This window comes from Neophocaena asiaeorientalis, unplaced genomic scaffold (assembly GCF_003031525.2).
Source record: "Neophocaena asiaeorientalis asiaeorientalis breed wild unplaced genomic scaffold, Neophocaena_asiaeorientalis_V1.1 scaffold40, whole genome shotgun sequence".
NCBI lineage: Eukaryota > Metazoa > Chordata > Mammalia > Artiodactyla > Phocoenidae > Neophocaena > Neophocaena asiaeorientalis.
In genome coordinates, this window is record NW_020185335.1 from 8467533 (window position 1) to 8482157 (window position 14625).

General features: G+C 47.6%; 1 protein-coding gene across 1 annotated transcript in view; it reads right to left on the bottom strand.

Annotated features, from left to right (window-relative positions):
• Positions 1–260: 260 nt before the first annotated feature.
• CDYL2 (chromodomain Y like 2) overlaps positions 261–14625 on the bottom strand; it is a 59486-nt gene continuing 45121 nt past the window's right edge. The window contains exons 4-7 of the mRNA XM_024735690.1: positions 11168–11378; positions 9225–9368; positions 6508–6687; positions 261–4487 (exon numbers count right to left, since the gene is read on the bottom strand). Coding sequence (XP_024591458.1) covers positions 6529–6687; positions 9225–9368; positions 11168–11378 — 514 coding nt within the window. The 3' untranslated portion in view covers positions 261–4487; positions 6508–6528. The remainder of the gene's footprint in view (positions 4488–6507; positions 6688–9224; positions 9369–11167; positions 11379–14625) is intronic.

The following is a 14625-nucleotide window of genomic DNA, read 5'->3' on the forward strand; positions in this document are numbered from 1 at the left end:
AAGGGGTGAATGAGCCTATCAGCCTTCTGAAAAACAGTACCAGTGCCCTCCCAATCAACCACCAGCCTGAATAACTCGAAGCCTCAAGGCCGATGTGGGTGAGGGCGTCTCTGCTCCCCAGGAAACCAGACACAACTCAGAAGCCTCAGATGTCGCAACCCCCTGGAGGCCCCAGAAACTTCTCTGTTCAGAAACCACAGAACCTGTTTGTGAACCTTATGTGCAGGCTAACAAAGAGAGAACACAAGCAAACGCAGACGGAGTTTCAACCTTTTTATTCAAAGCAGCTTCTCACAATGTATAAATACTGCATATTAGCACACATGAAAAATACAACTTCTAAGGCACCCAGAAATGTGTTCATACACGTTACAGGACCATTCACAAAGAGAGTGTACAATTTGCTCTAGACGGTCAGCATTTGATAAATCAGAAGGTTATTATCCCTCCGTACTGCACCCGGTCTCAGGGAATATTTACAGCATGGTGAGAAAGGGGCAGCTGTACCTGCTTTAGCAGTCTATGAATTACTCATACTTACAGATACTCAGAACTAGTTAAAGACTCTCCCATGATAACCTGGCGAAAGAAAATGAGTAGTCTAATTTGCAAAGGTCTCCTTGGATTTTGGTGTGTGTGCTATATCCATGATCGAATCTGAACACTCCCAGGGTAGGCTGGATACTTTTTTGGTAGCCTGCTTCAATTATCAGAGGTTTGGTAATAAGCCTTACCACTAGAATCCCACTTCTTCAGTATCAATCATTTCTCAACCGGTTAATGGATGAATGATTTCATCATGGATGAAGATGGGGCATCACCTAGTGTGAGAAGTGAAGAAAATTCTTCTCGGGCTAAACAGGAAGTGGAATGGGTTGATGGAGAACAAAAAGGAGGTGGAAATCTAGCACCTGCAGGATCTCAGTGCTCAGTGTAGACACATCTGAAGAACTCACGCTGGAGGTTTCTATTCAGATGGAGCAGTCCACACTGCTCAGATAACCTGAAGAATGCCAGCCCCCCGCTCCTTATGGTACCGGTATGGATAAAGGCTGGGACTACACAGCAGAAACACCAACCTGAGACAGTGCATTTCAATCCGAGAAGCTCATCTGTCAGAGCCTTCTCAAGGTGACGACAAATCCTTCTGTAGGGCCAGCCAGGGGGAGCATGAGGTTGGTGGATGGGAGCAGATTCTCTGTGCCATAAAGCATGTACGTCTCTGCCTAGATGTGCCCACAATCTATGAAACTCGTACTCTGCTGGAATAATGGAATTCTTTGGTCCTTGGTTTTATGAAAGGCAATATTTTCACAATCCTGTCAGCATGGACATCAGCAAATGACTTCAAGCTGGGACGAACGGCACAGGGACACATTAAATACTAGATGGAAAACTCCACACCCTCCAAACTTCCCAGAGTCGCCTTAAGGAGCACCAGCGTGAGGCCAGGTGTTGGGCCAATGAGGCGTGGTCAACCCACAGAGATGCCTGAGCTGAAGCTGAAAACTAGATGTCAGTTTATCTGATTGACGCACACACTGCAAATATTTGAAGCAAATCTCCATCCTAATGGGAGATAAGTTGACTTTATGAACACTTATTTGAGATGAACCAAATAACTTGACTTTAGCTATTCTATGGCCCTGGTCTCAAGATCATCTTTAAAGCCTTGGTAAGGAGAACCAGTAGGTAAGCAGGGCCAACTGAAAAGAATCATAATTTAAAAAAAAAGAAATTTAAGTTCCAAAGTTTAGTTGGTTTTTATCAGATCCCAGACACAGTGGACACACTGCCAGTGAGCTCCATGACTTACACGCCATTCAAACAGCCCCGGGTAGACTGGCTCAGCTGATGTGTACGTTGTGCATCTAGTTTGCCTGTGCCCTGCTAAACTCAGGTTCAGTATGGCTTAACGCACCTACTTCACTGATAAGACACTCAGGACATGTGGGAATGCGGATTATGTAACTGAAAGCGACTTCAGATTGTCTACACAGTAAGACTCACATGTAAACTTTGTTAACATCTCTCAAGGAGTGCTGACCACAGCCAGACTGGACATTTCCAGGTCACCTGCAAGGAGCCTGGAGTCAACCACCAAGATCAGGAGCAGAAAATGCCACTGGTTCAAAACAAATGATGGACCAGTAGCCCTCCCTGTGACCACATCTACACCATGTGACTAGCACGAAGGTGGCTCCAGAACACCTGTCCGTGGTCCCTTCGTGTGGCCAAAGACAATCACCAAGGTGTCTATCTGGGCCCTGCCGCCATCAACTCAACCAAACTCTCCAGATTAGCCATGGCGTACAGACTGCACAGAGTCCATCCACGTGGCTTACGCTACTTGGAAGAAACAACCCGTATTACCTTTTTTTTTTTTTTTTTTGCAACAAGCTTAAGGCTCTGTTCACAAACTCCATCAACTGGCACACAGTGAGAATTTATGGAGAGATCTTCAACTACATATGTAGTTGCAAAGGTTGGAAAATCTACTGATCCTAATGGTAAGGCTTATTCACATATTCAATACATTTTCAAATTATACTTCAAACTCACTTACTTTGAGAAAAGGAAAATTAACCGGCTCTCTTACAATTTAATAACACTAGATTCTAATGGAAAACAAGAAACAAAAAACCATTGGCACCAAACCAGAATGCTATTTTTTTGAAAGAACAAGTGATATTAATGGAAAAGATTGCCTAAAACGCATATCCTAACTTATCACAGAAATATAAAAGTTTATATTCTGAAAATATATATTGTATTAAAGTCTGTAAGCATTTCAACCAAAATTTGCAGAAATAACTAAGCAACACTTATCTACAACAAAAATATACATGCAAGACAACCCCCAAATGGTTTCCGTTAAATATCTACAAAGGCAAAGTGTAGATTTTTAAAGATTATACAAAACCATTTACAGAGAATAAAATAAAATACTTAAGAAATCTCATTTAGAGTCTTAAATACTGTGTATATTAGTGAGGATGTCTAAACTAATATATACAACAGATCTAAGTATCTGAATACAGAAACACAGAAGAGAAGCAATTCTGCATTTTAAATATTCACTTAGGAAGATCTGAAGATGTTTCTATCTGTTTCTCTTTGTTAAAAAAATTTCCACAGAAACTAGAGTGGAAAATTACATGAATGTGACTAAATTTCAAATTAAAAAAAGTTTACAAAATTTTTTAAACCAACAATTAATAATGGGAAATGCAATTCAGCATCCAATCAAGGCTATCTTTTAAATGTGGATATCTGGAGATACAGTTGCACTGATCGAAGTCTACTGTGATTATCATTTTTCCATCCTCATACTAAACTTCATATGGGAAAAACATATTTTCATGCTTCAGAGAGAACATTTCCTAGTTTACTTTATACCAAACAAGAATAACATTTAAAATCAATTCTCTACTACTTTCTCAGAGTTGTTATCCACTTTCATTCCAAGAGGGTCACTTTTGATGGTTTTCACCCACAGACATTATTTCAAAGCAGGAAGGGACATATGGGTATATCTACCTTAGGCTGAGGCTTCCAAATGGTGAGGAACTCTGATCATCTTAGCAAAGTTCTCCAAAAAGTCCTCCTGGAACAAGGCTGTTAACATAAATGTTCCACTGCAAGATGCTGGATGCTAATCGCCAGGGGTTGGAGGAGAGGAGAGTTCTAACGCATGGCTAACAGGATGGCAAGGAGTGGATTGTCCAGAAGGCTGCTTGACTAAAGAAGTACCCTCATCTTCCCACCACAGCTCTTCTTCCAACCCCAAAGGTAATTCTGGGATGGGGCTACCAAGACCAAGCATGATTCCTCCAAGAACCTGCCCAAGGCTCTGGGATGTGACCGCCTGGGTGGGGAGGGGGCAAAGCAGAGTAGAGAGAAGGGAGAAAGGATCCTATGGGTGGAGAGAAGGTCCTGGGGTAGAAGACAAAAAGTGGGCCTTGTCTCAAGAGAGCTGTGAGGTTAAACCCTGACACAACAACAGGTCTGGCAAATTCCAACCCAGGTCGATCAGCTGGAAGTTTCCTGGATCTCATCTATACATTATCAAAACAACTAACCAGAAAGTGAAAAATTCAGTGGTTTGGTCTACCCTGTAGCAAACAGATGTAACTGAGTTTCGCCCAATATGTGGAACATCCTTCTAGAACTGACTGTATGGAAATAACCGAAACACAGACTGTCTTGTAAAACACCTCCTGTTATACACGAAACCTACAGGTTAACACCAGGCATTCCATCTTAGTGATGGTTTCACATTCCTACCTCATCATCAGAGATCCTTGAGGTGTTTAGAAGTTTAGATTTGATGATCCAAAGCTATGTTTTAGTTCAAAGCTAAAACACTTCTGGTTTTTTCAGCAGGGAACAAAGATGGGCACTGAGCAAAAGGAATTTCCAAACATCCTCTTCCATTCCAACAAGAATCCTAACACTGCTTCTAGAGACGTTGAACGTGGCTGCCCCTAGAAGGTAAAAAGAAAACGAAGTGCTCTTTCTTTAGATGACTTAGTGATGGTTGAGAAGTTACCTGTCAAGGGTGAGGTCGTCTAGGGCCTTTGGTCTCAAAGGAAAAGACAAACCCAAATTGAGATGTGACAACAGGTATTTGGGCAAAAGCAGGTGTTTCCCTGTAGAAACTCCCCATCGTCTAGGTCTGCAGTTCCTACAGGAACCCCCATGGAGCAAGGGGAGGGTACACAGGACTTCAGCCCCATCTTCCTCTGGCTGGATTCAGCCAGGGTGGCTGCCCCCCAGCCGAAGCGAGAAGAAAGTGAGACATGTCCTCTTCCCTGAGCCTCGAGAAGTCATGGGGAAACTCAGAAGGAGAGAGGCTTTCAACAGAGGGAACCAAGACCATCTGGAGGACGGAGAATCCAGGTAAACTCAGGTTCACTGTTTAAAGGCCTATGTCTCTAGTTCTGCTATAGACAGTCCACCTGTGCTCCGAAACACAAAGCTCAGGGCCATGAGTCCTCTCCACCTGCCCAGTCTAGTGCATCCAGCTGCCTTCAGGGGAGGGAAGAGGACCAGAAAGGGAGAGAGAACTGTAACAATGACCCTCCCTCCCTTCAGATGGCCTCCCCTCCCCCAGCTGTGCCTAACTCTCACTGCTCAACTTTCTCTGCGGAAGGGTCGAGAGGAGCTGGTGACTAACAGAGGGTACTAGTAGGAGACGGGTGAGCAGAGGTCCTTGAGGACACCTGGCGGGGGGATTGCGATGGAAATGGAAAAATCCCGCCACTCTGGGAACCTAACTTTCTCTGATGCTTGACCCTCATGCAGAACATGGTCCTGTCACTTCCCTGCTTGAACTCTGATGTTTACGTTCTCCTCTCCAACCAAAACCAAAACCCCTCCTTCGCCACAGCTGACCCAGGGACTTTGGGCTGATGGTCTGAAGACAAATGCTGGAGCCCCCCTGTGGCCCACGCGCCCTGGGACAGGAGGCCTCATCCCTGGTTACTGCTCCATTACTGGACCATTCAGGCGGGAAGCCCCATTTATGTCCTTAAAAGGAGCAGAGTGAAGAGAAAACTCTTCCATGATTTCTCCTAAGAGCAAGTATTCAATTGTCATAGAACTGTTTCACATGCAGGAAATCTGGGGCAGAGCTATTCCTTTTATTCACAGAAATCCCGTTTTCATCTCTCTGAAATTTATTTCTACATGGTTCACTGCTAGAATGCACCAAATGGCATGAACCTTGTATGGGATTTGGTCCAGGGCAGTATGAAAATAATATCTGTGTGAACAACAGATATCATAATATATAAACAAAAATAAATAAATTAAATAAGTCGGGTGAAAAAAAAAACATTTTCCTAGTAGTTATGTGTTTGCAAAACTAGCTTTACATATAATACACATAAATTATCAGAATTTCCACTTACATTGTTTTAAAAATATATATTTAACAAAATGCTCCTAAATGTACAATATCTGGGTTTGTAAATCACTCAATTGGGTTTTAAGACCAAGCCCTAGAAGTCACGCAGATTTGCATCAGAGAGGAGACTGAGGCTGGATCTACACAATCGTTCTGCTCATGGGTCTAGAAATTCCCTAAGATTGGTCGTCCCCTGTCACTGGATCTGTACTTAACCAGACAGAGCCATGGCAGCCAAGTTTCCAAATCAGAGGCACTGTGTAGACACAGCCTGAGTCAGAGGATGGGGAAACGGGTCTTCCCCTTCCTGGACCAGGATGGTGCATTTCAGCAAGTGGGGAGAGGACAAGGGCACCTGGCAGAGGACTGGGAAGATACAGCCCTCGATAGCTCTCCAGCCAGTTGGGGTGGGGACACAGGGGAGGCCAAGTATGCTGCGTTTCCCATCGTTACACAAAACCAAACCAATGAGGAGCAACCAAAGGACACGAGGAAATGGACACGACCCTAGGTATAGCGAGACACCTTGACAGACTCCTTGGCCGGGAATACACTGTGCTCTGATTTCTGAAACACAGGACAGAGCTGGAAGTCACCTGCCCTTGAGCACTGGGCCCTCAGACTTCATAAATTTTGTCCTGCAGGTAGCTGAACAGGGAATCCAGGCCTTTGGAAGAACCCCAGAGCTGTTTGAGCATGAGGCATTCTTTCTCGTTCACATCTTCAAGCACTGACTTCAGGAAGCTCCGGACGAGGCATTTCGACTCCTCCAGCACCTGGAGGGAAACACACGAGCCTCATTAGCCTGGCGCCAGGGACTCTGCTCCAGAAGGATGTACTTAACCTCCTCATGTCCAAAGCCAGAGGAGGTTGCCTCCTCTGGTCCGGGGCAACGGCCAGGAATGGATTGCAGGCATGCTGAGACGTTGAGCCCTCAGACCTTGGGATGGCTGAGTGGGACCCGCATTAACCTCAACTGCAGGAGTGACACTGACATATACTCAGAGTCACTTTCTATGGATGTCATGACAAAGTTTGGGAAATACGGCTTTCACCTCCCCATGCTACCTAACTTAAGAATGGCTGGGATCACGGAGTAAGATAATGAAATGAACTAATGGTTGTCAAAGTATCCATGGGACCCACCCTGACAGCAATGCCCCTTGGTCAGGCTTAGTAGTTAAGAGTAGTAGTAATAAAAGTAGTAATAAAAGTAGCAATCATTGTAATAGTAAGAACAATTGCAGTAACTGTAGCAATGAGCAGTAACAGTGGTAACAATGGTAACGCTACAGTATTATAGCGAGAACAGTAATGTTAGTGGTAGTAATAATGGCAACAACACCATAGTATTATAGCAACAGTAACAGTCATGCCAGTGGTCGTAATAATACTACAGTATTATAGTAGTGATAATGGCTGATATTAGTAATATAGTAGCAGTCACGGTAATAAGAATCTAATCACGAGTAAGTACAATGGTAGCAAGCACAGTGATCAGAGTAACAACGCCACTACCAGCACTGTTAGCCCATCGGCTCTTCGATAGGCACTTCTGCATTCTTTTATTTCTTCCTCAAGTTAACTGCACAACTAGGTAGCCATCTCCGCATTACAGATGAAAGATGTGAGCTCAGGAAGTGAAGGCGCCTCGAGCCGCCTGTTGGGTGTGCCCTGCCAACGCCTGGCTGATTCTGCAGGCTCCACGCTGCCTCGGTCTGGCAGAGGCATAGCCGGAAGCCGGGCCTCCGAGCATCCTTCCGCTGGCCTCCACCACCCTCTGTGGACCTGGAGGCTCTGGTCCTCAGTCTCACAAAGCGCTTTCCAACAGAAAAAAGCAAGACAAGAGCTCCCTTGCTCAAGCAGGCTGGAAAGGGGCAGTGATCTCCCTCAGCTTGGGCTGGAGGCGAATGGGTGGTAAGAAAGGGCTGGCAGACCAAGGGTGCCTCTTTCCTTCCAAGAATTGCTCTCCTGGGGTCGTGGGGTAGATTCCCATCTCAGGTGAATCACCCCAAAGCTCCTGAATTCATACCTGTGGGTGGGAGAGGTTTCCTTGCAGTATTTCTTCAGAAGCCGGTTTCATCTGAGCACCTCCACTGCCCAGAGACCAAACTCCTCAGTGGAGCCTTGGGGCCTTTCTCCTCCCTGCCTTTTCAGTCTTATCATCCCTCAGCTAGCCCCTGCACCTGCTCACACCACCAGGAGCCGCTGCCTGGACTCCACGCAGGGTTTTGGACTTTTGTGGCCTCACTCACACCGTTTGCTCCGCTGAGAACTTCCACCCACCTCTCTGCGCAGCTGCCCCTATGTCACCAATCATCCCTGTTTGCCCAGGCTCACGGGGTTTCCTGGGACTCGAGATTTTTGGTGCTAAAACCAGGAGAGTCTCAGGCAAAGTGGGACGAGTTGGTCACCAGAATCATCAGGAAGATTAAAAGAGAATTCACATAAAGGGATAAGCAAAGTGCTTGGCCTAACAAGGCTGTACCAGCCCCACCCTGCTACTGTCACTGGGACCAACAGGCTTCCGGGGGGCAGAGCTGACACACAGTATGTGCCCAGTAAAGGCTGATGAGCCATATCAAGAGGGGAGTGGCAGCTGGGTGCAGCCTCGGGGTAGACAGGGAGAAGGAAAGGGGTGGTCACGGGTCAGCCCCACAATCCAGCCCAGCACCCGTGATGCTGAAGCACAGAAAGCGTCCGGGCCTGCTGCTCCCAAAGCACCTTCCCCGTTTCCCACTCGGCCCTTTCTCCACCTTCAACAGGATATTTCCATACAGCGCTCAGAGAGACTTTGATGAGATAAAATCGACACAATTAAAACCCGGTGTCTCCACGGAGGTGTTATTTATTTATCTGTTTTTCAAGGTGTCTTCAGAGTCGAACCGGTTACATGTGCCAAGCACTGGACAGGCAGGAGAAATGAGGTACCAGGACAGTGGAAACCACTTTTTCTCATCTCTCATCTGGCTTCACACCCTCTGTCCTTATTCGTCTTTGCTTCTCATTTCTTTGAAAACCATAGATGATTTGTATTTTCGTGCATGTTTAGGACTTTCTTTAAAGGCAACCCTTCTACCCCAGGGTATAAATCTCTTCTGTGAGGTTTTCACACTAGAGCTGATGGGGAATATCTAACAGTGCTGACCACCTCCCTCTGGATTTAAGCTCTCAGCACCGAGATGCGGCATCTGTTAAATCACGTACTCCCTGCATGACCTTTGGCAAGTCGGTCACTCCCTTCCGGCCTCGTTGCCTTCACCTGTAAAATGGGTCTACTGCAAGGACAGGGCACAGAGACTCAGGAACTCACCACCGCGCTGCAGGAGGCCATCTCCTTGACCCGCAGCATGACCTCCTGGCTGAACGTGGTTGGCCAGAAGACCTGTGACACCAGGCCTCTGCTGCATGCCTCCTGGGCGGTGAGCTTCCGCCCGCAGAAGAGCATCTCGTTGGCCTGAGAAAGCAAAGGCAGGAGAAGGCTGAGAGCTGGCACGCCTCCAAGCCTGCTCGCAAGCCCGCCTGCTGTGTGCAACTGTCCCGGCTCCCAGAGGCAGCATCCTTAACTGGGGGCCAAAGATGCTCTGGGGGCTGCTTGCACACGCCTGTGTCTACGTGCGTCTTTCTGCACAGAGGGCCCACAGCTTTCACTGAATTCCCCTAAGAAGCCATGTCCCTGCAGGGGCTCCGCCTGCAATACCCACTTCACCCCCGCCCCCGTCTGGTGGCAGGGCTGCAGGAGGAGACGTGTGTCGGGCTGGGAACAGTTCACAGCTGATACCCCTTCCTCAGTGACTGATTCAGGGATGAGCAGATGAGCCACCCGAGATATTAAAGCTGTGAGGTCTCCAAGCTGGAGAGGATGGGGAAGATACTTCCTCTCTCTCTGGTGGCTTAAGTCACTGAGCCCAGGGCCACCCACTGCTGTGGAGAGGGACGGCTGCCAAGACAGCAGGGATGGAGAACAAGAGCCCTGCCGGCACTGGGATTCCTGGGCGTGACACCCCCAAAGGAGGCTCTACTGCTGGACCTGCCAGTTACGGCAACCGTTAAATTCCTTTCTTCCCCTCTTTAAGCCAGTTAAAGTGTTTCCATCACCAGCAGCCAGAAAGGTCCCGACCATAATCCCATACCATAATCCCAACGCAGAGAGGCGCACCCCTCCCAGTGACCCGGGGCTGTGCATAGGCAGTGCCCAGGTACGAAGGGCAGAAACACCTCCTGCGTCCTGCCGTGTCCTCTGCGCCCCACCCCCCAGAGAACTTCCCCTGACTTTGAAGTGTGCAGCTGTTGTACACGGTCTGGGAAAAGCAACGTGGGAAAGGTCCCGGGCACAGACAGAGCCCAGCGCAGTCACCCACTGACACCAACAAATGACTCTCCCGCTGATAATTAGGGCAAGATGGTCATGGTCCCTCCCCCACCGCCTTCACACAGCAGACAACCCAATCCCTTCCCTGACTGCCGTCCACCTGCCTCCCCTGTCCCTCCCTTCCCGGCCCTGCAGGCTTAGCCGCTGTCAGATGGATGTTGAAATGTCAAGCTCTCCCAGCCTCTGGATCTGTGCACGTGCCTCCCCTTTTGTTCTGGTTGTCACTGGAGGGTCATGATGACCCAAGGGACAATCTTTCACGCCCGAGGAGCAAAATTTGTCAGGTCGCTAATAAGCCTATGGATGCATTCGGCTGGACGTTTGAAGACAAATACGTGTCACTGAACGTATTCAGAAACACCGTCTCAGGAAGGAGGAACGCGAGGAAGGAACCCAGTAGAAGGAGCCCACCAGGACGCAGTCGGGGAGAACACGTCTCAATCAGCAACATCCTTGGAGTTTCAGAAATGATTGAAATAAAAGAAAGCGATAAGGCTGTACAAGGTTAACATTTTTGTGACCACGAAGGAACCAGGCAGAGCACAGGGGCCGAGATCGAAAGGGAAAGTGCCTGCTTTCGGGGCTCCCTGGCTGCCCCACCTTCCTACCACTGCTGAGATGGAAGCCGTGGAAAGCAGCCCCAGCTCCAGAGTCCGAATGGCCTTGCAATCCACCTGTCGGGCCTGCTGCATAGACACCGGCTGGCAGCAACTCTGGGAAGGCAGAGGAAGCTGAGACGGCCCCCAGATTCCACAGGCCAGGAGTACCCCCGGGACTCGACCCACATGAAGGGCTGTATCCTAAACCCAGGACAGAGGAGGGGTGCTGTGGGACCCAAAACCCATGGGTCACAGGGAAGGACCCGCCACAGAGAGGAGGCTTACCAGTGCGACACCCAGGATCTGGGGGAAGGTATAGGAGGAACAGCCGGCGGGCGTGAGGCGGATGGTGGCGTAGGGGGTCTGAAACCAGGCTTTCTCGCTGGCCCACACGATGTCGCAGAGGGGCAGGATGGAGGCTCCCAGGCCTAGCGCGGGCCCATTGATCGCCACCACGATGGGCTTCTTAAACTGGATAAAGGCCTTCACAAAGTCCCTGGGGAAGAGAGAAGACCCTCTTTAGCAGGTGAGCAGGCCTGCCGAGACCCACGGACACCCTTGATTCTGTCGAGGTGGAAATAAGCTTCCCCAGGTGCTGGGAAGCACCCACAGATCATGAGGGAAGTGGGTGCTCAGAAGGGGTCTCATTCTCCCAGACACCGAGCCGCAGAGCTGCGGGCACAGGCGTGGCACACTTAGTGGGTGGTACCAGATTTTCAGAGGGAAACTCATGGGGTGATCACGGTTTGCCCAGAGGGCCCCAGGTCATGCCCGTTGTCCCAGCACTGCACCAGGCTACCCTGTCCTTCCACCTCCTAGATATTGACAAAGTGTAAATATCCTTAAGGAAGATAGCTTGAACGTTAAGGTTCTGAACAGAACCAAAAGGAGGGTGTTACAAGGAAGGGTACGTGAACTCAAGGAGAGAAGGAACATTCTAAGGGCACTGGCGAGGGTGGAATTGGTGGCTTTGAGAGGATGAACCTCTTATTATTCGAGGTGCTCCAAGTTTGGTCCAATGGTCACCCTGGGTGATGCTGGAGAGGGCATTCAAGCTTCAGACGGTAGGCACAGGTGGGGATTGATGACATTTAAGAATTCTTTCAGTCCTAGGATTGTCTGATTCTGAGTTACCTAAAGACATGCCAGACTCACCCGGGGTGGATCCAGAATGCTGACAAGGGTCTCTATATTTGGGTGGCTTTGACCAAAACTGGGGAAGGACGCTGGGCTCCCCTGGAGGTGTGAGGCATCTGGCACCATGCCCACGAATTAGGCGATATGCTATCTCCCTGCCCTTCTGCGTTGAGCAAGGTTACAGGGTGCATCTTTAATATTAAACAGAGACATCTACAATAAACCTCTACTTCCTTGCCTTAGAACACTTTTCACCTTTCCCTTAGTTGCTGTATTAAGGTCTATAAAATTTTAATATTCATGTGGACACAGAGGAAAGATCCAGGATGTCTAGCAAAGCTTGCATCCCTCATTATTCTCAGGTGGAAGATCAGAAATTAACAAGAACTCACAAGAATAAAATCCAAACTCCTGACCATGACCTTGGTCTGCCTCTGCTTACCTCTCCAGACTTATCTCCTGTCTCTCTCACCCCTGTTCACTGTGCAGGAGCTGCATGGGCCTTCTGAGAGTTCTTGGAAAACACCACTATCACAATTTGCAATTATCCTAATTATTTGCTTCCTTACTTGAATTCTCCTCCCCCTTTAGTTCCTTAAGGAAACTCACAGGTCTGCCTTGGGCACTGCTTGGTCTCCATGCATACTGGAATTAACACTCAGTAAACAATCTCCCAGAATGAGAGCAAAGACTGCAGATGTGTAGCGGTGATGCACGAGCTATTCACCAGACCTGGTTTCCCTTCCCTCTTCTTCCTGAGGCTGCAACTGGGACACGGTCCCCAGGCTCCCTTGCAGTTGGCTGTGGCCCAGTAACCAAGTGCTGGCCGATGGGATGTAAGTGGAAACCAAATACACACTTCCGGGTCTGATGCAAGGAAACCTCCACCACACAGCCCCCCAAGCCCTCTCATCTTGACAAGCATGGCAGTCTTGGAAGACCTTTGTTGAGCCGCAAGATGGAAGGAGTTTGAGTTCCTGAGTCACCACTTGGAGGATAGTCATGGGCTGATCAGCAACTTCTGTTCTAGGTTCACATATATGTGAAGTAAATTTCTATCACAGCTGAGCTGTTATATACATTTGGGGTTCATTTGTTACAGCAGCTAATACTTAACTAATACAAATGTCGAGCTGATTTATCCCTTCTCAGTTGATACTATTCTCCCCGAATTCTTATCAAAAGATGTGGGTATCACGGTGATATGCTGGGATCAGACTGAACTGTGAGAAGACTGCTTAACACTCCACTGGGGTAGGGGGTATCTTAGGACCTACATGTTGTCATGAAAGTACACGCCCAGGCTTGAGAGGTCAGATTTCCTACATCCGTGTGATTCTGTGAGTAGATTCTCTGTGAGGTATCTCAGTCACTGCTGCCTCACTGTGGCTGAGCCCAGAAGGATACTGCTACCCAGAGGGAGACCTGGCACCACGGCCTTCTGAGTCCTGGTTTTCCAGTGGCCCATTTCCTGGCTTGACTTTCTAACTTCATGGCTTCAGTCACTGGTTTTAACAAGTGCTTTTTACCAAATGCAATTTGGAGTCTGCAGGAGATGTGGGGCTTCCTTGTAGGGTCCTTGGAACCACAGGGTTTGGGTATTTTTAACAGATGTTCTACGCCTAAATCCCCTCATATGATTCTAGGATCTTGGATCTCAGAGTTGGGAAGGACTTTAAGAGGCATGGAGCCATATGACAAACCCACAGCCAATATCGTCCTCAATGGTGAAAAACTGAAAGCATTTCCACTAAGATCAGGAACAAGACAAGGCTGCCCACTCTCACCACTCTTATTCAACATAGTTTTGGAAGTTTTAGCCACAGCAATCAGAGAAGAAAAAGAAATAAAAGGAATCCAAATCGGAAAAGAAGTAAAGCTGTCACTGTTTGCAGATGACATGATACTATACATAGAGAATCCTAAAGATGCTACCAGAAAACTACTAGAGCTAAGCAATGAATTTGGTAAAGTAGCAGAATACAAAATTAATGCACAGAAATCTCTGGCATTCCTATACACTAATAATGAAAAATCTGCAAATGAAATCAAGAAAACACTCCCATTTACCACTGCAACAAAAAGAATAAAATATCTAGGAATAAACCTACCTAAGGAGACAAAAGACCTGTATGCAGAAAATTATAAGACACTGATGAAAGAAATTAAAGATGATACAAATACATGGAGAGATATACCATGTTCTTGGATTGGAAGAATCAACATTGTGAAAATGACTCTACGACCCAAAGCAATCTACACATTCAATGCAATCCCTATCAAACTACCACTGGCATTTTTCACAGAAATAGAACAAAACCTTTCACAATGTGTATGAAAAGACCCTGAACAGCCAAAGAAATCTTGAGAACAAAAAATGGAGTTGGAGGTATCAGGCTCCCTGGCTTCAGACTATACTACAAAGCTACAGGAATCAAGACAGTATGGTACTGACACAAAAACAGATAGATCAATGCAACAGGATAGAAAACCCAGAGATAAACCCAAGCACATATGGTCACCTTATCTTTGATAAAGGAGGCAGGAATGTACAGTGGAGAAAGGACAGCCTCTTCAATAAGTGGTGCTGGGAAAACTGGACAGGT